Genomic DNA, 22,451 nt, shown 5'->3' with positions numbered 1-22,451 from the left:
TATAATATACTTTCTAATTGTACTTTGGAATTTATATCTCTATTGCCATTATAAATTTATATATATATACGTATATGTGTGTACATATATGTGTATATAATATATATGTTGAGATTACAAGCATGCATCACCACGCCCGGCTATTTAGACATTTATATTAAATTTAGAAGATTAGAGCCAGGTGTGGTGGCACACACTTGTAATCCCAATACTTGGGAGGCTGCGACAGGACTTTTCAGGTTAGAGGGCAGCCTCAGCAACACAGTGAGACTCTCAGAAAACAGCAAGACTTTCTTTCTTTCCTTTTCTTCCTTTCTTTCTTTCTCTTTCTTTCTTTCTTTTTTTTTTTTTTTTTTTTTTTTTTTGGTGTGTGAATTGTATTGGGATTGAGCCCAGGGCATTCTACCTTAAAATGAGACCCTGTTTCAAAACAAAAAATAAAAAGGTCTGGTGGTGTAGCTCAGAGGTAGAATGTCCCTGGGCTCAATCCCTAGTACAGAACCCTCCCACCCCCAACACACATATACAAACAAAAGTAGAAAGTGTATGGCTGTACCAATGTTAGCATTTGTTTTGTAAAACAAGAATACTTTGTTAGGAGTCTTAAAAAATGATGGTGGGAGCCAGGCATGGTGGCACACACTTGTAATGCCAGCATTTGGGAGGCTGAGACAGGAGGATCCGGGGTTGCGGCCAGCCTCAGAAACTTAGGCCCTTTGTAAATTATTAAGACCCTGTTTCAAAATAAAGAATAAAAAATAGGACTGGGGTGTAGCTCAGAGGTAGAAGGCCCCTAGGTTCCATCCCCAGTACTGCGGGGGGGAAAAAAAAATTACAAGAATGCACCTGTAATCCTAGTATTTGTGAGACTAAGACAGGAGGATCCAACGTTTGAGACCAGCCTTGGAAACTTACTGAGACTTGTGACAACCAAGCAAAACCATTTCAAAATAAAAAGGGCTGGGGGTGTATAGTTCAGAGGTTGAATGCCCTTGTGTTCAATCCCCAATACAACAGACACACAAAAGATTTTTTTTTTTTATGGCACTGGGGGTAGAACCCAGGGATCGTCTACCTTCAGGCTATACCCCCAGACCTATTTTATTTTTTATTTGGAAATGGTGTCACTAGGATTCTGAGGGCCTTACTAAATCGCTGAGGCTGCACACTTGTAATCCCAGCATTTGGGAGGCTGAGACATGAGAATCTCTGAAGACATCCTCAGCTGCTTAATGAGGCCTTTTGCAACTGAGTTGAGACTCTGTTTCAAAATAAAGACTAAAATAAAATAGGTCTGGGGGTATAGCTTGGAGGTAGAATGCCCCTGGTTTCCATCCTCAGTATTGAAGGAAAAATTAAAAAAAGAATGGGGCTGGGCGGGGTAGCTCAGGTAGAATGCGCCTTATTCCATCCCTAATACTGCAAAAAAAAAAAAAAAAAAAACCTTGTTTCATAGCAAAAATAAAATAGTACTGGGGGTGTAGTTCAGAGGTAGGATACCTCTGGGGTCAACCTCTAGTACCAAAAAAAAATGTTCTAGGCTATTAGTAAATATATAATATGCTAGAAATAATAGATGTGTGTGTACTTAATTTTATTTGGATATTTGATATATTGTATATATCAATATTGCTATAATACATATTAATATTCTCAATTTTCTCAACAGGAACTGCAGCATGAAAATATTGTAGCACTCTATGATGTTCAGGTACTTTATTTTGTATTTTAAAAAAACTTAAAAATTAAAATACTTTTGTTTCATCTAAATCTAAGGGACTCTTGATAGAAAGTTAAAATTGCCTTGTTGAAAAGACATGAAGTTTAAGCCAGGCGTGGTAGCACAAGTTGTAATCCCAGCCCTTGGGAGGCTGAGACAGGAGGATCGCACAGGTTTGAAGCCAGCCTCAGCTACTTAGGCTGTCAGCAACTTAGTGAGACCCTGTTTCCAAATAAAGTATAATTCTGGGAGTATAGCCTGGCGGTAGAAAAGCCCCTGGGTTCCATCTCTAGTACCACAAAAATAAATTAAAAAAAAAATAACCCGGGTGTGGTGGCACATGCGTGTAATCCCAGCATTTGGGAGGTTGAGACAGGAGGATCTGGGTTCGCGGCCAGCCTCAGTTACTTAGTGAGACCCTTTGCAACTCAGTGAGACCCTGCTTCAAAATAAAGAATAAAAAAAAGACAGGTGTGGTGGCGCACGCTTATAATCCCAGCATTTGGGAGGCTAAAACTGGAGGATTGCGGTTCACGGACAACCTCAGCTACTTAGTGAGGCCCTCCACAACTTAGTGAGACCCTGTTTCAAAATAAACAATAAAATATAGGTCAGGGGTGTAGCTGGGAGGTCAATGCCCCTGGGTTCCATCCCCAGTATTGCAAAAAAAAAAAAAAGAAAGACAGAAAGGAAGGAAGGAAGGAAGAAAGAAAAGAAAGAAAGAAAGAAAGAAAGAAAGAAAGAAAGAAAGAAAGAAAGAAAGAAAGCAAGCAAGCAAGCAAGCAAGCAAGCCAAGCGTGATGGCACACACTTGTAATCTCAGTACTTGGGAGTCTGAGACCGGAGGATTGCAGTTCTTGGACAGCCTCAGCTATTTAATGAGGCCCTCCGTAACTTAGACCTTTTTTTCTCTTTTTTTGGTGGTACTGGGGTTCCTGGAAACCCTTCTACCTCCAGGCTACACTCCCAGACATTTTATATTTATTTGGAAACAGGGTCTCTTAAGCCAGTGAGCCTGGCTTCGAACCTGCCTGATCTTCCTGTCTCCGCCTCTCAAGCACGGGGATTACAAGCGTGTGCCGCCAAGCCCGGCAACTTGGCAAAAAAAAAAGAAAAAAAAGAATAAAACAATAGTTCTGGGACATAGCTCAGAGGTAGAATGCTCCTGGGTTCAATCCTCAGTACCACACACACATATACACACAGATATAACAGTAATGTATGCCTTTTGAATATCTATTTCTGTGAGTTCAGTTTCTAGGATTGGAATTGCTAGGTGAAATAGCAAAAACAGCTTAACAGTTTTGTGTATAGAGTATGATTGCTCTAAAAATTTGCAGTTTAAACTCCCATGCACATGGTATGTCAGTATGTAGTCTTTCATTACCTTTTAAATAGGTGTAATTTATTCCTTCATTTGAGAAACTCAAAACAGTACAGAAAGAAGGGGGTAAAAACCTTAAATATCACAAGTAAATTCATCTCACAACCGTCAGTGAAATGGCTCTTCTTCCCAGAGCTCTTTGTGTAGTTAGTTTCAGTCTCCGTAGATAGAGGGCACCAAGTAGTACAAATCAGTGCCTAGTACAAAAGTTGTTAGACAGTGTTAACTCTTTTTTTGTTGCTGGGGAATTGAACCCGGGGCATTTTATCTCCAAGCTACACCCCCAGCTCTTTTTTTATTAGCCAGGCATGGTTGTGCACATTTGTAATCCCAGCATTTGGAAGGCTGAGACAGGAGGATCGTGGTTCGTGGACAGCTTCAGCTATTTGATGAGGCTCTTTGTAAAAAATAGGTCTCAGTGAGACTCTTATAAAAAATAAAGAATGAAAAATAGGGCTGGGGTTGTAGCTCAGAGTTAGAATGCCCCTGGGTTCTACCCTCAGTACCCCCCCACTATATATATATATATGAACCCAGGTGCCTTCTACCTCCAGGCTACACCCCAAGCCCTATATCATTTATTTTTTGGAAACAGGGTCTTGCTAAGTTGCTGAGAGCCTCAGTAAGTTGCTGACACTGGCCATGAACCTGTGATCATCATGTCTTAGTCTCCCAAGTACTAAGATTACAGACATATTTCACTACACCTGGCTTATTTATTTATTTATTTATTTATTTCATTTTTTTGTGGTACTGGGGATGGAACCCTTCTACTCCGGGCTACACTCCCAGACCTATTTTATATTTTATTTGGAAACAGGGTCTCTTAAGCCAGCTGAGGCAGGCTTTGACCCTGTGCGATCCTCCTGCCTCAGCCACCCAAGCACAGGGATTACAAGCGTGCGCCACCATGCCCGGCCTTTTATTTTTATTTTGAAACAGGGTCTCATTAGGTTGCTGAGAGTCTCACTACTTGCTGAGGCTATCCTGTAATCTGTAATGTTCCTGTCTCAGCCTCCCAAGTACTAGGGTTACAAGCATGTACCACCACACCCAGCCTCAGTCCTTTTTATAATTTTTTTTAAATTTTTTTAATGTGGCACTGACTGGGGCATTCTACTTCTGGGCTACACCCATCTCTAATTTTGAAATAGTCTTGCTAGATTGATGAGATTCTCACTGTTTGCTGAGGCTGTCCTCCTACCTGTGATCCTCCTGTCTCAGCCTCCCAAGTACTGGGATTACAAATATCCGCCACCTAGCCTGGCTTAATTTTTAATTTTGAAGCAGTGTCTTCCTAAATTGCTGAGGCTGGCCTCAAACCTGCAATCCTTTCTAAGCCCCCTCAAGTACCTGGATTACAAACATGAACCACCAAACCTGGCAACTGCAGGATACATTTTGATTTCAGAGTAGAGTATACTTAGATATTTTCTATCAGAATGAGAAGTATTTTAAGTTTCAGCTTTGGTTTTAAAATGAGAGATCATTAGGGAGGATGTACTTAAAAACCTGAATTATCAGTCAGGAGTGGTGGCACATACCACCCAGTACTTGAGAGGCTGAGACAGGAGGATCACAGGTTCAAGGACAGCCTCAGCAAATAATGAGACTTTTATCAACCTAGTGAGACCCTGCTTCAAAATAAAAATAAAGTAGAAGCTGGGCAAGGTCATGCAAGCTTGTAATCCCAGCATTTGGGAGGCTGAGACAGGAAGATAGCCTCAGCTACTACTTAAGCCCTTTGCAACTCAGTTCAAAATATTCTTTATTCAAAATAAAGAATAAAAAATCGTACTTGCAAGGTTGAGATGGGATTAAAGGTTTAAGGACAGCCTTAGTAAAAATAAAAAAATTATAGAAGTAATAGAGTGAAGGAAGTCATGTCTCTTTTTTTTTGTTTTTCATTTATGTGCTCCTGGAGTTTGAAACAGGCTCTCGCTATGTTGCAAAGGGCCTTTCTAAATTGCTGAGACTGGACTCAAATCTGCAATCCTCCTGTCTCAGTCTACAAAGAACTGGGATTGCAGGTGAACTCCACCATGTCCAGCTATACAAATTGCTTTCAATTTGTACATATCTAAATTTTCACATATTGGCATACATAATAATCTCCTTTCTAGTTCTTTTTTAATGTTTTTTATTTTATTTTTTAATTTTTATTTATTTATTTGTGGGTCTGGGGATGAAACCCAGAGGCATTTGACCTCTGAGGTACACCCCCTGCCCAATTTTTTATTCTTTATTTTGAAACAGGGTCTCACTGAGTTGCAGAGGGCCTCACTAAATAGCTGAGGCTGTCCACCAACCGCGATCTTCCAGTCTCAGCCTCCTGAATGCTGGGATTACGCGCCTCCAAGCCCGGCTCCTTTCTAGTTTTTGAGTAGGGGATTTATCTTACTGATCCAGGAGTTTGAGAAGGGGAATGATGGAATGAAATTCCTATGACTGGAGCAGTGTGTGGTGGCTCACCCTTGTAATCCTGGTACTCAGGAGGCTGACACAAGAAGATTGCAGGTATGTGACCAGTCTCAGCTACTTAGTGAGTCCCTCTGTAACTTAGACTTTTTTTTTTTTTTTTTTGGCAGTACTGGTGATGGAACCCAGGGGCATTCTACCTCTGAGCTATACCCCCAGCCCTATTTTATTCTTTATTTTTGAAACAGGGTCTCACTGAATTGCAAAGGGCCTCACTAAGTAGCTGAGGTTGGTTTATTTTTTATTTTGAAATTGAATCTCACTAAGCTTCTGAGACTGGTCTCAAACCTGGGATCTTCCTGTTTCAGCCTCCTAAGTACTGGGATTATAGGCATGTACTACTACACCTGGTTTTTTTTTCTAATTCTTGTTAATTTCTGTAGTTGTCTTATTGTAGGTGACTGAAATAATTCACTGACTAGCAGTAGTCCTTGAATCACCCCTGCCTAGTACTGCCCTAACTTGACCCTTACTTTATTTATCCTTGATTTTAGGATGGTAGTAAAGCAAGCACTACTTGAAAGTACTGTATTTTTAATTAAACTTAAGCACTGGCTTATTAAGTTAAACTCTGTAGAAGCCCAATTTAAAATTTAGTTAATGTGCCAATTATGGTGGCTCAGGCTTGTAATCCCAGTACTTGGGAGGCTGAAAAAGGAGGATGGCAGGTTTGAGGACAGCCTCGGCAACTAGTGAGACTAATTAACCTAGCAAGACCCTGTTTCAAAATAAAAATTAAAAAATAGGGCTGGGCGTGGTGGCACATGCTTGTAATCCCAGCATTTGGGAGGCTGAGACCAGAGGATTGTGGTTCGTGGACAGCCTCACCTACTTAGTGAGGCCCTCTGCAACTCAGTGAGACCTGGTTTCAAAATAAAAAATAGGGCAGGAGGTGTAGCTTGGAGGTTGAATACTCCTGGGTTCCATCCCCAGACCTGCAAAAAAAACAAAAAAAAAAAACAAAAAAAACAAATAGGGCTGGGAATGGAGTTCAGAGGTAGAATGTCCCTTGCCCATGGATTCCATCACCAGTACCACACACAAAAAAAATTTTTTTTCTTGATAACTATATTACTCTTACCAAAATTGATTTGGAACCAGACATGGTGGTGCATGCAGGTAATCCCAGCATTTGGGGGCTGAGACAGGAGGATCACGGTTCGCAGACAGCCTCACCTACTTAGTGAGGCCCTGTTTCAAAATAAAGAATAAAAACTAAGGTTAGGGATGTAGCTCAGAAGTAGAATTCCCCTGGGTTCCATCCCCGGGACCGTAAAAAAGGAAGCAAAGAAAAAAAGAATAAAAAATAGGTGTGGAGGTGTAGCTGGGAGGTGGAATGCCCCTGGGTTCCATCCCCAGTGCCGGAAAAAAAACAGAAAAAAAAATTGGCTTGTCTTTGAAGAAGAGCGTGTTGGGAATTTAATTTCATTTTCTGATGGATTTTGTGAATTGACTTTACTAGAGCAATAATGAGCAACATGTTTTTGTTAACTATCATTATTTTAATATTTAGTGTTGAAATTTTTCTCTAAGTGATAGTTGATATGTTTACTTTTTAGGAATTACCCAACTCTGTCTTTCTGGTGATGGAGGTAGGTATTATGCAAGTTTCTATTTTAATTTATTTCAAATTTCTTTTGATGAATATGTACTGTAAAGTTGATAGTAGTTTAACCCAGGTGTGATGGCACAAGGCGCACGCTTGTCATCCCAGCATTCAGGAGGCTGAGTCCAGAGGATCCTGGTTCGCAGACAGCCTCAGCTACTTAGTGAGGCCCTCTGCAACTTAGTGAGACCCTGTTTCAAAATAAAGAATAAAAATAGGGCAAGGGGTGTAGCTCGGAGGTTGAATGCCTCTGGGTTCCATCCCCAGACCTGCAAGAAGATAAAAAAAACTTGATAGTTTATTATTAGAAGTTTTGAATTAATAGTTGATTCAATGATTTAGATTCTGTTTAATGAGAAATATAACACTTAAAACTTATAATCACAATTATGTTTGTTGTTTCTTTTTTGCGGGTCTGGGGATGGAACCCAGGGGCATTGAACCTCCCTCTGAGCTACATCCCCTGCCCTATCTTCTTTCTTTCTTTCTTTCTCTCTCTCTTTCTTTCTTTCTTTCATTTTTTCATTTTTTTAATTTTTTTGGTGGTACTAGGATTCTTGGAAGCCCTTCTACCTCCGGGCTACACTCCCAGACCTATTTTATATTTTTTAAATTTGGAAACAGGGTCTCTTAAGCCAGCGTGGCTGGCTCTGAACCAGCGCGATCCTCCTGTCTCTGCCTCCCAAGCGCAGGGATTACAAGCATGCGCCACCACGCCCGGCTTTATTCTTTATTTTGAAACCAGGTCTCACTGAGTTGCAAAGGGTCTCAGTAAGTCTCTGAGGCTGTTCACGAACTGCGATCCTCTAGTCTCAGCCTCCCTCCAGTCTCAGCCTCCCGAATGCTGGGATTACAAGGGTGTGCCACCACGCCCGGCTCATGTTTTAGATTTATATGTAAGTTATTTTTTAAATTAAAATTAACTGAGAATTTATTGAATTAATCTTGTAATTTTTCTTTTGTGTATCAGTATTGCAATGGTGGAGACTTGGCAGATTATTTGCAAGGTAACTTTGTATGTGTTTGTGAATGTTCAGTGATGATACTACTGTAGTCTGTTTAGTCCTCAGAGGTAGTTTTGAAATACACTGTTTTCGCCAGGCGTGGTGGCACAGGTTTGTAATCCCAGTGCTTAGGAGGAGGAGACAGGAGGATCGCGCTGATTCGCAGCCAGCCGCGCTGGCTTAAGAGACCCTATTTCCAAATAAAAATATAAAAATAGGTCTGGGAGTGTAGCCTGGAGGTAGAAGGGCATCCAGGAACCCCAGTATCACCAAAAATAAAAATAAAAATAAAGAAATATACTGTTTCCTTCTATTCTGTGGGCAGGGGTAGGGGAGGGTGGGGGGTGGGGAATTCAATAGATATTTGTATGTTTATTTAACTTATAGCCTCTTTGTTGAACAACTGTTTGTGGGTTTTTCCCTTAAACTTGGTAATTTCTTAATTGTTTATGTGTCTCCCTTGATAATGAAAAGGGGATCTTCTCCCTAGGAGGGAAGAAACCAAAGAGAATTTCTCTCATTCCAGAGTCTCTACTGGGTTGTCATCAGTGAATCTTTAGTCCCTTTTTTTTTTCTTTTTTTTTTTCTTTTTTTTTTTTTTTTTTGGTGGTACTGGGGGTGGAACCCAGAGGCTTTCTACCTCCGGGCTGTACTCCCAGACCTTTTTTATATTTAATTTGGAAACAGGGTCTCTCTAAATTGCTGAAAGCCTCACTAAGTAGCTGAGGCTGGCTTTGAACCCGTGCGATCCTCCTGTCTCAACCTCCCAAGCGCGGGGATTACAAGCGTGCGCCACCACGCCCGGCTCCCCCCCCCCCCTTTTGTTTTTTCTAAATAAAAAAATCATAGTAGAAGTTTTTCAAGAATTTATTTTTGAGCCAGGTGTGGTGGCGCACACTTGTAATCCCTGTGCTTGGGAGGCTGAGACAGGAGGATCACGCAGGTTCGAAGCCAGCCTCAGCTACTTAGTGAGACTCTCAGCAACTTAGTGAGACCCGGTTTCCAAATAAAAAATTAGGTCTGGTCTGGGAGGATAGCCCAGAGGTAGAAAAGCCTCTGGGTTCCACCAGTACCACACACACACACACAAATTTTTGTGAGCATTTCTTATAATAAAGACCAAACTGGGCATGGTGGCACATGCCTTTATATATATATATATATATATATATATATATATATATATATTTTTTTTTTTTTTTTTTTTTTTTTGTGGTCCTGAGGGTGGAATCCAGGGGCTTTTCTACCTCCCTACCTCCAGGTTATACTCCCAGACTTTTTGTGTGTGTTTGTGTGTGGTACTGGGGTTCCTGGAAACCCTTCTACCTCTGGGCTAAACTCCCAGACCTATTTTATATATATATATATATTGGAAACGGTCTCTTAAGCCAGCAAGGCTGACTTCGACCTGCACAGTCCTCCTGTCTCTGCCTCCCAAGTGCAGGGCTTACAAGCATGCACCACCATGCCCGGCTCCTATTATATATATACATATGTATATGTGTGTGTGTATATATATTTTTGGGGGGGGGGGTCTGGGGATAGAACCCAGGGGCATTCGACCTCCAGGCTACACCCCTTGCCCTATTTTTTATTCTTTATTTTGAAACCGGTTCTCACTGAGTTGCAGAGGGCCTCACTAAGTAGCTGAGGCTGTCCATGAACTGCGATCCAACAGTCTCAGCCTCCCGAATGATGGGATTATTACAAGCGTGTGCTGCCACGCCCGGCCTATATTTTTTATTTGGAAACAGGGTCTCACTAAGTTGCTGAGAGCCTCACTAAGTAGCTGAGGCAGGCTTCGAACTTGTGCGATTCTCCTGTCTCAGCCTCCCAAGTGGTGGGATTACAAGCATGCGCTACCATGCCCGGTGATGTATTTATTTATTTTTTTATATTGGGCATGACACCCAGGAGCATTCTACCTCTGAGCTATACCCCCAGCCCTTTTTTTTTTTTTGTGTGTGTGTGTGTGTGGTATTGGGGATGGAACCCAGGGGCATTCTACCTTCAAGCTACAGCCCCATCCCTATTTTTTATTCTTTACTTTGAAACAGAATCTCACTGAGTTGCAAAGGGCCTCACTAAGTAGCTGAGACTGTCCATGAACCAGGATCCTCCTTTCTAAGACTCCCAAATGCTGGGATTAGGTCAGCCCTAATTTTTTATTTTTTATTTTGAAATAGGGTCTCACTGAGTTGCACAGCGACTCATTAAGTAACAGGCTGTCTGCGAACCGTGATCCTCTTGTCTCAGCCTCTTGAATGCTGGGATTATAAACGTGCACCACTAGACCAGCTTGAGACTGTTTTAAAACTAATAGGGCTGCTGGGTGTGGTGGCGCATCCTTGGATTCCATCCCCAAACCCAACAAAACAAAACAAAACTAATAGGGCTGGTGTAGGTCTAAAGTAGAATGCCTCTGAATTTGATCTCCAGTACAAAAAAAAGGAGATTGTGGGTATAGTTCAGTGGTACAGTGCTCCTGTGTTAGAGTTCTAATATACAAACACAGAACCCTGGTATATACATATTTAAAAGAATTTATAGATAGGGGGAAGAGTGAAGATCAATGAAGGAATTACTACCATCAGCTTTATGTACATATATGAGAATACCAATATCAGTATTAGTATCCTTTATGGGGAGAGGGAGATAAGAGATCCAGGGAAAAGCCCACCAAGTGCTACGTCCATATATGTCATTATCAACATGATTCATATTACGATGTGACACTAATGCACCAATAAATGTATACTAAAAATTAAAAACAAATAATTTATAAGCACAATCAGTAGCCATGTGTGGTGGCATATGCTTGTTATCCCTTGGGAGGCTGAGACAGGGAGGCTCTCAGGTTGTAAGAAAGCCTCAGCAAGTAGTGAGACTCATTGGCCTAGCAGCAAGACCCTGTTAAAAAAAATAGGGCTGGAGTTGTAGTCCCTGGGATCAATCCTCAGTCTGAAAATAAAATAAAATAAAATAAAAAAGCAATCAGAAGCTAGGCGTGGTGGTACATGCTTGTAACCCAGTACTTGAGAGGCTGAGACTGGAGGATTGTAGGTTCTCAGCCAGCCTCAGCTAACATGGTGAGGCCCTTTGCAACTTAGTGAGACCCTATTTCAAAATAAAGAATAAGCTGGGCATAGTGGCACACGCTTGTAACCCCAGCATTTGGGAGGCTGAGACGGGATGATCATGGTTTGAGGACAGCCTCAACTACTTAGTGAGGCCCTTTGCAACTGAGTGAGATCTGTTTTCAAAATAAAGAATAAGCCAGGCGTGGTGGCGCACACTTGTAATCCCCGCGCTTGGGAGGCGGAGACAGGAGGATCGCGCAGGTTCGAAGCCAGCCGTGCTGGTTTAAGAAACCCTGTTTCCAAATAAAAAGTATAAAATAGGTTTGGGAGTGTAGTCCCAAGATAGAAGGGCTTCCAGGAACCCCGGTACCACCAAAATAAATAAATAAATAAATAAATAAATAAATAAATAAATAAATAAAATAAAGAATAAAAAATAGGGCTAGGGGTGTAGCTCAAAGGTAGAATGTCCCTGGGTTCCATCTCCAGTACTGCAAAGAAATAAATATATAAATAAAAAGCAGTCTCAAGGACAGCTTCAGCAAGTAGTGAGACTCATCAATCTAGCCAGACTGTTTCCAAAAAAGAAATAAAATCGGGATTGGGGCGTAGCTCGAAGGTAGAATGTCTCCGGGTTCAATTCCCAGTACACAGTCCTATTTTATTTTTGCTGTTTCAAATAAAGAATAAAACATCAGGCCTATCTTGGAGGTACAAGGCCCCTGGGTTCCATCCCCAGTACCACACACACACAAAAAGAAAGATAAAAGTCAATCCTAGTTTCTTATTCTGTTCATACCCTCCTCAGCTCAGCTCTGTTGATGGAATAGGAAGATGGTATTTGATTTATTGCTTAAATATTTATGTGACTTCTTTTCTACCAGCTAAAGGAACGCTCAGTGAAGATACGATCAGAGTGTTTCTGCATCAGATTGCAGCTGCCATGCGGATCCTGCACAGCAAAGGAATAATACACAGGGATCTCAAACCACAGAACATTTTGTTGTCTTACGCCAACCGCAGAAAGTCAAGTGTCAGTGGTATTCGCATCAAAATAGGTAAACAGCCATGTCTTTTTTTCCTTGGGAAAGACATTTTTGAGACTCAGTATTTTTAGATAATTTTAGTTCAGCTTTGTTAGGATAATGGACTTTATTCATGCAATTTTGAAGCTTATAGAGTTCATTGAGGTCCCTCTAGTTAGGTGAATGCGTTGTGTTATTGTCAACATATGCTAAATCTCAGGGCAGATTACAGTAACATCGATCTGGAGAGGGGTGCTCATGTGGTATTACTGGCAGTATATTAATTATTAATTCTTTAAAGTGCATGGGTTTTTTTTTTTTTCAATACTGGGGATGGAACCCAGGGGCATTCTACCTCTGAGCCACACCCCCAGACCTATTTTTTATTCTTTCTTTTTTAAATTTTATATATATATATATATATATATATATATGTATATATTTATTTATTTTGGGTACTAGGTGTGGGACCCAGGAGGTTTCTACCTCCGGGCTATACTCCCAGACCTATTTTATACTTTATTTGGAAACAGGGTCTCACTAAGTTGCTGAGCACCTAAGTACCTGAGGCTGGCTTCGAACCTTTGTGATTCTCCTGTCTCACCCTCTCAAGTGCTGGGATTCACTGAGTTGCAAAATGCTTCACTAAGTAGCTGAGGCTGTGATCCTCCTATCTCAGCCTCCCAAGTACAGGGATTACAAACTTGCACCACCATGCCCAGCTCTTATTTTTCTTTTTTTTTTTTTTTGCGGGTCTGGGGGTGGAACCCAGGGGCATTTGACCTCCGAGCTACACCCCCTGCCCTATTTTTTATTCTTTATTTTGAAACCGGGTCTCACTGAGTTGCAGAGGGCCTCACTAAGTAGCTGAGGCTGTCCGCGAACCGTGATCCTCCAGGTCTCAGCCTCTCGAATGCTGGGATTACAAGCGTGCGCCACCACGCCCGGCTTATTTTTCATTTTGAAAGAGAGTCTTGCTAGGTTCCTAAGGTTGTCCTCAAACTTGTGATTGCCCTGTCTCAGCCTCCTAAGTACTGGGATTCTGGGGTTACAGGTGTATGCCACCACGCCTGGCTAAGATAATTGTTTTTCCCCTTGGTGTACAGACTTATTCAGTAAGTTGTTGTTTTTTGTTTGTTTGTTTTTTGTTTTTTTGTGGTACTGGGGGCGGAATCCAAGGGCTTTCTACCTCTGGGCTATACTCCCAGACCTATTTTATATTTTATTTGGAAACAGGTTCTCAGTAAGTTGCTGAGAGCCTCAGTAAGTAGCTGAGGCTGGCTTTGAACCTGTGTGATCCTCCTGTCTCAGCCTCCCAAGTGCTTGGGATTACAAGCGTGTGCCACCTCGCCTGGCTCAGTAAGTTCTTTATTATCTACAATTATTTTTTTCCTTCTTATGTCTTGAAGACTCATTATGTATGTTAAGTATGGAGTCATACTTGTCATCTCAGTATTTGGGAGACCGAGACAGGAAGATTGTAGGTTTGAAGCTAGCCTTGGCAACCTAAGTGAGGCATTCAGCAACTTAGACCTTGTTTCAAAGTAAAAAATAAAATGGGGTTAAGGGTATAGCTCAGAGATAGAATGCCCCTGAGTTTTAATCCCCAGTACCACACACTCACACACAAAAAGTGAACTAAAGGCATCATTTGTTTTTCTACTTTGTGAAATAGCGGATTTTGGGTTTGCTCGTTACCTACACAGTAACATGATGGCTGCAACACTGTGCGGATCCCCGATGTATATGGTGAGTGAGTTTGCACTTTGTTAAAGCCACAGCACTATAAGCCTGACATTTAAGTCCAGTGCTTGTTTCCCTGTGTATATGTAGTCTAAATTGCTAAATATATTACCAATAATGGTATAATAAGACATATTGTGCTTTAGCATAGTAGACTATAAAATTAAGTCATTTTTGTACATTTGTTTTTATTTTCTAAAAAGATGAATAATTATGATACAAATTTCCTATTAGATTAAATTGAACATAAACATTCACAAGTGTAGTTAAGCTTTACTTGAAGTATCTCTTCTACAGCACGTGCTCGTCTCCATGTCGTCTGTTGGGACGAGACTTCTGTGTTGTAGAACGCTTGTCCTTTGGCCTCACACTTCGTGCTGAAAAGTCTTAATCTTTCCTCTTTATCCTTTCATATAGAGATTAACGTGTCTATTAGCACTGCAGTATGAAAACTATGAACTAATGTAAAGTATTAAGCCTAGAAATACTTTAATTCTGAGTTACATGAAATAAGTAAATATGCCTATTTAACCTCTAAGTTTAAGAGGTTGATGTTAGAAATTCCTCTAACTGAGCGAGGCATGCTTGTCATCCCAGCATTCAGGAGGCTGAGACCGGAGGATCGCGAGTCGCAGACAGCCTCAGCTACTTAGTGAGGCCCTCTGCAACTCCGTGAGACCCTGTTTCAAAATAAAGAATAAAAAAATGGGGCAGGGGGTATAGCTTGGAGGTCAAATGCCTCTGGGTTCCATCCCCAGGCCCGCAAAAAAAAAAAAGAAAAAGAAAGAAATTCCTCTAACTGGACTAGAGGTGTAGCTCAGTGGTATGCCCCTGTGTCTCCAGTCCATGAGAGATAGACGAAATACCTATAACAGAGCAGCAGAGAGACACCTTTGTTTTTAAGATAATTTTATTGTAGTGTTCTCATCATTGTTCTCCTGTTCCCTTTTGTATTTCTCCCCTCCCATTTCTCACTCTCCACCTCTTACAGCCTTGAGGGAACCTTTATCCTGTTATCCTATACTGTAATTTTTTTTTAGTATTGTTACTTTATTTATTTACTTATTTATTTATTTTTCCATACTGAGGAGTTAATCCAGGGGCATTCTCCCTCTGAGGTATACCCCCAGCCCTAATTTTTTTTTTTTTTTTTTTTTTTTTTGGTAAGGGATTGAACCCAAAGGCATTCTACCTCCAAGCCTCCCACTTTTTTGCGGTACTGGGATAGAACCTAGGGACATTTTACCTCTGAGCTCCACCCCCAGTCCTATTTTTTATTTTTTATTTTGAAACAGGGTCTCACTGAGTTGCAAAGGGCCTCACCAAATAGTAGCTGAGGCTGTCCTCAAACTGTGATCCTCCTGTCTCAGCCTCCCAAATTTTATTATTTTCAGTCTCCTAGGTTGATGAGAGTCTTACTGCTTAACTTGGTGATGCTGTCCTTGAACCTGTGATCTTCCTGTCTCATCCTCCCAAGTACTGAGATTCCAAGTGTACACTACCATGCCCAGGTTATTTTTTTTTTTTTTTGGAAACAGGGTTTCGCTCAGTTGTTGAGGGCCTTGCTAAGTTGCTGACCCTGGGTTTGAACCTGTAATACTCCTGTCTTAACATTCCAAGCACTGAGATTATAGGTGTGTACCACCACTCTCAGCTCTTTATTATTATTTTAATATTCTTACTATATGTCCACTATAATATGTAGAAGAATTTGTTTTTCCTGTTTGTTTGGTATTGGGGATGAAACCCAGGGACATTCTACCTGTGAGCTACATCCCCAGCCTTTTTATTTTTGTTTTCTTTGTGGGTCTGGAGATAGAACCCAGGGGCATTCAACCTCTGAGCTATACCCCGGGCCCTATTTTTTCTTCTCTTTTTTGAAACAGGGTCTCACTAAGTTGCAGAGGGCCTCACTACATAACAGGCTGTCCATGAACTGTGATCCTCTGGTCTCAGCGTCCCAAATGCTGGGATTACAAGTGTGTGCACTGTCACGCCCAGCTCCCAGCCTTTTTATTTATTGTATTTTTTTTGTGTGGTACTGAGGATGTAACCCAGGAGCATTCTACCTCTGATCTATATCTGAAGCCCTATTTTTTTTTTCTTTACTTGGAAACAGTCTAAGTTGCGTAGGGCCTCATTATGTAGCTGAGGCTGGCCAAAAACCTATGATCATTGTTTCAGCCTCCTAAGAACTGTGAATACAAATGTGTGCCATAACACCCGGCTAATTTTTTAATTTTCTTTTTTTTAGTACTGGGATGGAACCTAAGGAAATTCTACCTCCAAGCTATACCCCAGCCCTGTTTTTTATTTATTTTGAAACAGTGTCTCACTGAGTTGCATAGGGCCTCACTAAGTAGCTGAGGCTGGCCGTGAACCTGGATCCTCTTGTCTCAGCCTCCCAAATGCTGGCTTACACGTGTGTGCTACCATGCCTGGCATTTTTGAAATTTTGAAACAGGATCTCGCTAGGTTGAGAGTCTCACTACTTGCTGAGGCTGTCCTTGAATCTGTGACCCTCCTTTGTCAGCCTCTCAAGTATTGGGATTACAAACATGTCACCATGCTTGGTTTTTTTTTTTTTTTCATTCAGCATTGTTTTTGGGATTTACAAGGAAATCTAAATAATATCCTAAATTCATTGCAGTGTTAGTTGATAAGAGAAATATTACAATGTGTTGATTGTTTTTTTTTTTTTTTAGTAGTTAGGAGTGTGACCATTGCCAGATAACTTAATATGTGTGTATTAATTAGGTGACATAATGCATGTATTTTGAATTTTTCTATGCCTAGGCTCCTGAGGTTATTATGTCTCAACATTACGATGCAAAAGCTGACTTGTGGAGCATAGGGACAGTGATATACCAATGCCTAGTTGGAAAACCACCTTTTCAGGTAACCTGACTTTTTTCTTATGTCCTTGGTTTAGGGATCTTCTCATTTTGAAGTTGTCTTTGACTTCCAAAATGAGAACTTTGAGTGTGCTTCAGTCTCATTTGAGACTGACTTTGACTGTTATTGTCAGAGACTGCTATGGCAAGCCAGAATACCTCTTGCATTTTTCCTCATCTTCCCGCCCTTTGTGGTTGGACTGGGCATGAAGACTGGTGGTGGTTTTCCAGGCTAGTGAAAGCTAGCTGTGGTCAGAACCACCTGCTGGTGAGAAGCATGATACAAGAACTTCCTGCATAGCCTGGATTTATAGGCCTGGAATCTGCCTAAGGGATGGGGCTGGCTTGGAAGATCACTGGAGAAGGGATCTCTAACGCAATCTCTATTCCTGACACTGTTGGGTGAGAGGAAGATAATTTTTGAGGCTTTATAGATATTACTTTGTCTTTCTCTAACCCCAATATCCTGTCAAAAAGTGGCCCTGACTGGGCATGGTGGCACACGCCTGTAATCCTAGTACTTGAGAGGATGAGATAGGAGGATTGCAGGTTTGAGTCTAGCCTCAGCAATCTCAGCAACCTAGCAAGAATCTATTTCTGTGTGTGTGTGTGTGTGTGTGTGTGTGTGTGTGTGTGTGTGTGTGTGTTGGTGTGTGTGTTACTGGGGATGGAACCCAGGGCATTCTAACTCTGAGCTACATGTACCCCAGCCCTTTTTTTTTTTTTTTTTTTTTTTTTTTTGCGGTTTGGGGATGGAACCCAGAGGCATTTGACCTCCGAGCTACACCCCCTGCCCAATTTTTACTCTTTATTTTGAAACAGGGTCTCACTGAGTTGCAGAGAGCCTCACTAAGTAGCTGCGGCTGTGACTGTCTGCAAACCACGATCCTCTGGTCTCAGCCTCCCAAATGCTGGAATTACAAGCATGTGCCACCATACCTGGCTACCCCAGCCCTTTTTTAAATTCTTTAAAAAAAATATTTTATTTGTTTGTTTGTTTGTTTGTTTATTTTGTGGGTCTGGGGATGGAACCCAGGGACATTCGACCTCCGAGCTACACCGCCTGCCCTATTTTTTATTCTTTATTTTGAAACCGGGTCTCACTGAGTTGCAGAGCCTCACTAAGGAGCTGAGGCTGTCCACAAACCACAATCCTCCTGTCTCAGCCTCCCGAATGCTGGGATAATAAGCGTGCGCCACCACGCCCGCTTCCTTTTTTTAAATTCTTTATTTTAAAATAGGATCTTGCTGAGTTGCAAAGGGCCTTGCTAAGTAGACGAGCAAGTAGACGAGCTAAGTAGACGAGGCTGTCTGCGAACCTGGAGCCTCCCAAATATTGGAATTACAAGCATGGATCAACATGCATTTTTAAAATTTAAATTTTTTTTTTAAATTGCCGGGTGTGGTGGCGCACACTTGTAATCCCCATGCTTGGTAGGTGGAGACAGGAGGATCGTGCTGGTTCTGAGCCAGCCTTGCTGGCTTAAAGAGACCCTGTTTCCACATAGAAAAGTTTAAAAAATAGGTCTGGGAGTGTAGCCCGTGGGAGTGTATTCCAAATCCAGGAACCCCAGTACCACCAAAAAAAAAAAAAATTTAAATTTTTAAAAATTTCTGGTGGTCAGCCAGGAGTGGTGGCACACGCTTGTAATCCCAGCATTTGGGAGGCTGAGACAGGAGGATCACAGTTCGAAGAAAGCTTCAGCTCCTACTTAGTGAGGCCCTTTGCAACTTAGTGAAATCCTGTTTCAAAAACTAAAGAATAAGAAAAAGGGCTGGGGGTGTAGTGTGGAGGTAGAATGCCGCTGGGTTCTATCCCCAGTTACACACACAACCAAAAAAATCGCTGGTGGTAGAGCTCAGAGGTAGAATGCCCTTGGTAGAATCCCTAGTACCAAACAGCAACAGAAAAGAAGTGGCCCTGCAGAGAACAGTTATAATGATTTCTCAAGTTCATATTGACATAATTTCTTTGTTACAAAAATTTTTGAATCTGAGAACTAGAACAGAGTGAAATATTTTGCCAAGATGATATAAAACAAAATCAGGAGCCAGGTGCTGTGGCGCACCCTTGTAATCCCAGCGCTTGGGAGGCTGAGACAGGAGGATTGCGCAGGTTCAAAGCCAGCCTCAGCTACTTAGGCTCTCAGCAACTTAGCGAGACCCTGTTTCCAAATAAAGTATAAAATAGGTCTGGGAGTATAGCCCGGAGGTAGAAAAGCCTCTAGGTTCTACCCTCAGTACCACACACACACACACACACACACACAAAAAAAAAAAAATCAGTAACACTAGGTTTATCTCTTGTTTATCCCTTGTGGCACTGGGGATTGAACCCAAGGAGCATTCTACCTCCAAGCTACACTCTCAGCACTGTTTTATTTTTTATTTTGAAACAGGGTCTCACTAGGTTGCTGAGAGTCTCACTAAATTGTTGAGGCTGCCCTTGAACCATTCAGGGACTCTTCTGTCTCTCCCTCCCAAGTACTGGGATCACAGGCATGAGCCAGCATGCCTGGCTGAGGTTAATCATTTTAATTATACCCAATCTAGTTGAATGTAGAGGCAGTGTGACTAATCCAAGAGGCTATACTATAAGGATGCTACTTGTTGGTCTGGACATACTGAATATTGAATGTATACTCGAACCCCTTGAAGCTCTTCAGTAAAATGATTTTACACACTAAGTGTGGTGGCACATGCTTTTAATCCTGGTACTTGGAGGGCTGAGACAGGAGGATCACAGGTTCTTGCTTAGCCTCAGCTACTTAGTGAGGCCCTCCACAACTTAGTGAGACCCTGTTTCAAAATAAAGAATAAAAAATGGGACTGGGAGCAGGGCGTGGTGACACACACTTGTAATCCCAGCATTTGGGAGGCTGAGACTGGAGGATCATGGTTCACGGACAGCCTTAGCTACTTAGTGAGGCCCTCTACAACTCAGACCCTGTTTCAAAATAAAGAATAAAATATTGGGCAGTGGGTTTAGCTCGGAGGTCAAATGCCTCTGGGTTCCAGACCTGCAAAAAAAAAAAAGTGAAACTGGGGTTGTAGTTGGGAGGTAGAATGCCCCTGGGTTCAATCCCCAGTACCATACACACACAAAGATTTTACACAATTGATAATATGCTATTGGGGAGGCCATATTACCTCTAGAATAGCAGGGGTTTTTTTTTGTTGTTTTGTTTTTGTTTTAGTGGTACTGGTGGTGGAACCCAGAGGCTTTCTACCTCCGGGCTATATTCCCAGACCCATTTTTTATATTTTATTTGGAAACAGGGTCTCATTAAGTTGCTGAGAGCCTCACTAAATAGCTGTGACTGGTTTCGAACCCGTGTGATCCTCCTGTCTCAGCCTCCCAAGCGCGAGGATTACAAGCGTGCGCCACCACGCCCGGCTAAAATAGCAGTTTTCATTTGTTTTGTGGTGCTGTGTATTAAACCCAGAGCCTTGTGCTTTTTGGCAACCATTGAGCTACACTGCCAGGTTCAGAATAGTGGTTTACTTTTATTTATTCTGTATTGGGGATAGAACCCAGGGGCATTCTATCTCTGAGCTAAACCCCAGCTCTAATTTTTATTCTTTTTTTAAAATTTTGGCAGTACTGGGGATTGAACCCAGGGGCATTTTACCTCCAAGCTACACCCCCAGTCATATTTTTTTATTTTTTATTTTGAAATAGGGTCTCACTGAGTTGTAAAGTGCCTCACTAAGTAGGAGCTGAGGTTGTCTTTGAACCATAATCCTCCAGTCTCAGCCTACCAAATGCTGGGATTACAAGCATGTGCCACCATGCCCGGCTCCTATTTTTTATTATTTTTAATTAAAAAAAAATTTTTTTTTTTTTTGCAAATCTGGGGATGGAACCCAGGAGCATTTGACCTCTGAGCTATACCCCCTGCCCTATTTTTATTCTTTATTTTGAAACACGTTCTCACTAAGTTGTAGAGGGCTTTACTAAGTAGCTGGGGCTGTCCACAAACCACAATCCTCCAGTCTCAGCCTCCCGAATGCTGGGATCACAATTGTGTGCCACCATGCCTAGCTCTATTTTTTGTTTTATTTTATTTTATTTTATTTTATTTGGTGGTACTGTGGTTCCTGGAAACCCTTCTACCTCCGGGTTACACTCCCAGACCTATTTTTTATACTTTTTTATTTGAAAACAGGGTCTCTTAAGCCAGAGCAGCTGGCTTCAAACCTGCGAGATCCTCCTGTGTCTACCTCCCATGCACGGGGATTACAAGCGTGTGCCACCAAGCGCGGGGATTACAAGCGTGCGCCACCACGCCCTGCCTTTTATTCTTGATTTTGAAACAGGGTCTCATGCAGTTGCAAAGGAACTCACTAAGTAGCTGAGGCTGTCCAGGAACCCTGATCCTCCTGTATCAGCCTCCCAAATGCTGGGATTATAAGCAAGCACCACCACACCCAGCCTAACTTTTTTGTTCCAAGAAAGTAAACTTTTTTTCTTTTTTGCAGGCCAATAGTCCTCAAGATCTAAGGATGTTTTATGAAAAAAACAGGAGCTTAATGCCTAGGTATGTGTTTAGATTACACTGGGTTTTACTATTTATGAACATAGTATCTATTTGAGCTCTTTTTTGTTAGATATTTCTGTTAATGAGTCTTCTTTTCAATTGACAGTAATAAAGCAGGAAATTAGAAAATTGATAACAATTCAGAGATAACTATGTAGTGCTGTACATTTTCTTTTTTAGTTGTTCGTATACATTTATGACAAAAAGTTACAGATGTTATATATGCTTAATGTGGAAGCAGACATACTAGATGTGCATAAAGTAGAAAGATTTCTGCTTAGGCTTTTTCCCGTTCTTTAAGGATAACAAGAGTTTGCTGCCAGGCATGGTGGCACACGTTTGTTATCCCAGCATTTTTTTTTTTTTTTTTTTTTTTTTTGTGTGTGTGTGTGTGTGTGTGTGTGTGTGTGTGTGGTACTGGGGGTGGAACCCAGGGGTTTTTCTACCTCCAGGCTATACTCCCACACTTATTTTTTATACTTTATTTGGAAACAGGGTCTCACTAAATTGCTGAGAGCCTCACAAAGTAGCTGAGGCTGGCTTTGTACCTGTGCAATCCTCCTGTCTCAGCCTCCCAGCTGCTGGGATTACAGGGTGCACCACCATGGCCAACTTTATCCTTTATTTTGAAACAGGGTCTCATTAAGTTGCAGCGGGCCTAACTAAGTAGCTGAGGCTGGTCACAAACCTGTGATCTTCTTCTTTTGGCCTCCCAAGTGCTGGGATTACAAGCACGAGCCACCACACCTGACTCTTTATACTTATTATGTTTTGTGAGTTGTTCTTCAACTGATTTTTCCCCCCCAGTAGTAGGGATGGAACCCAGGGGCATTCTACCTTTCAGCTATACCCTCAGCCCTGTTTTTTATTTTGAAACAGGGTCTCACTGAGTTGCAAATGGCCTCACTGAGTAGCTGAGGCTGTCTGGAAACCATGATTCTCCTGTCTCTGCCTCTTAAATGCGGGGATTATAAGT

General features: G+C 41.7%; 1 protein-coding gene across 1 annotated transcript in view; it reads left to right on the top strand.

The window, feature by feature from the left end:
- The window catches only part of ULK2 (unc-51 like autophagy activating kinase 2), an 87,883-nt gene that overhangs the window by 6,489 nt on the left and 58,943 nt on the right, over positions 1 to 22,451 (top strand). Inside the window, exons 3-9 of the mRNA XM_080712571.1 lie at positions 1,670 to 1,711; positions 7,142 to 7,174; positions 8,159 to 8,195; positions 12,157 to 12,330; positions 13,973 to 14,046; positions 16,837 to 16,938; positions 21,417 to 21,475. Coding sequence (XP_080568697.1) covers positions 1,670 to 1,711; positions 7,142 to 7,174; positions 8,159 to 8,195; positions 12,157 to 12,330; positions 13,973 to 14,046; positions 16,837 to 16,938; positions 21,417 to 21,475 — 521 coding nt within the window. The remainder of the gene's footprint in view (positions 1 to 1,669; positions 1,712 to 7,141; positions 7,175 to 8,158; positions 8,196 to 12,156; positions 12,331 to 13,972; positions 14,047 to 16,836; positions 16,939 to 21,416; positions 21,476 to 22,451) is intronic.

The sequence above is a fragment of the Muscardinus avellanarius genome, assembly GCF_963383645.1.
Source record: "Muscardinus avellanarius genome assembly, chromosome: 16".
In the NCBI taxonomy this organism is placed as follows: domain Eukaryota; kingdom Metazoa; phylum Chordata; class Mammalia; order Rodentia; family Gliridae; genus Muscardinus; species Muscardinus avellanarius.
The sequence above is the reverse complement of the archived record's forward strand: the minus strand, read 5'-3'. Positions and strand labels throughout refer to the sequence as shown.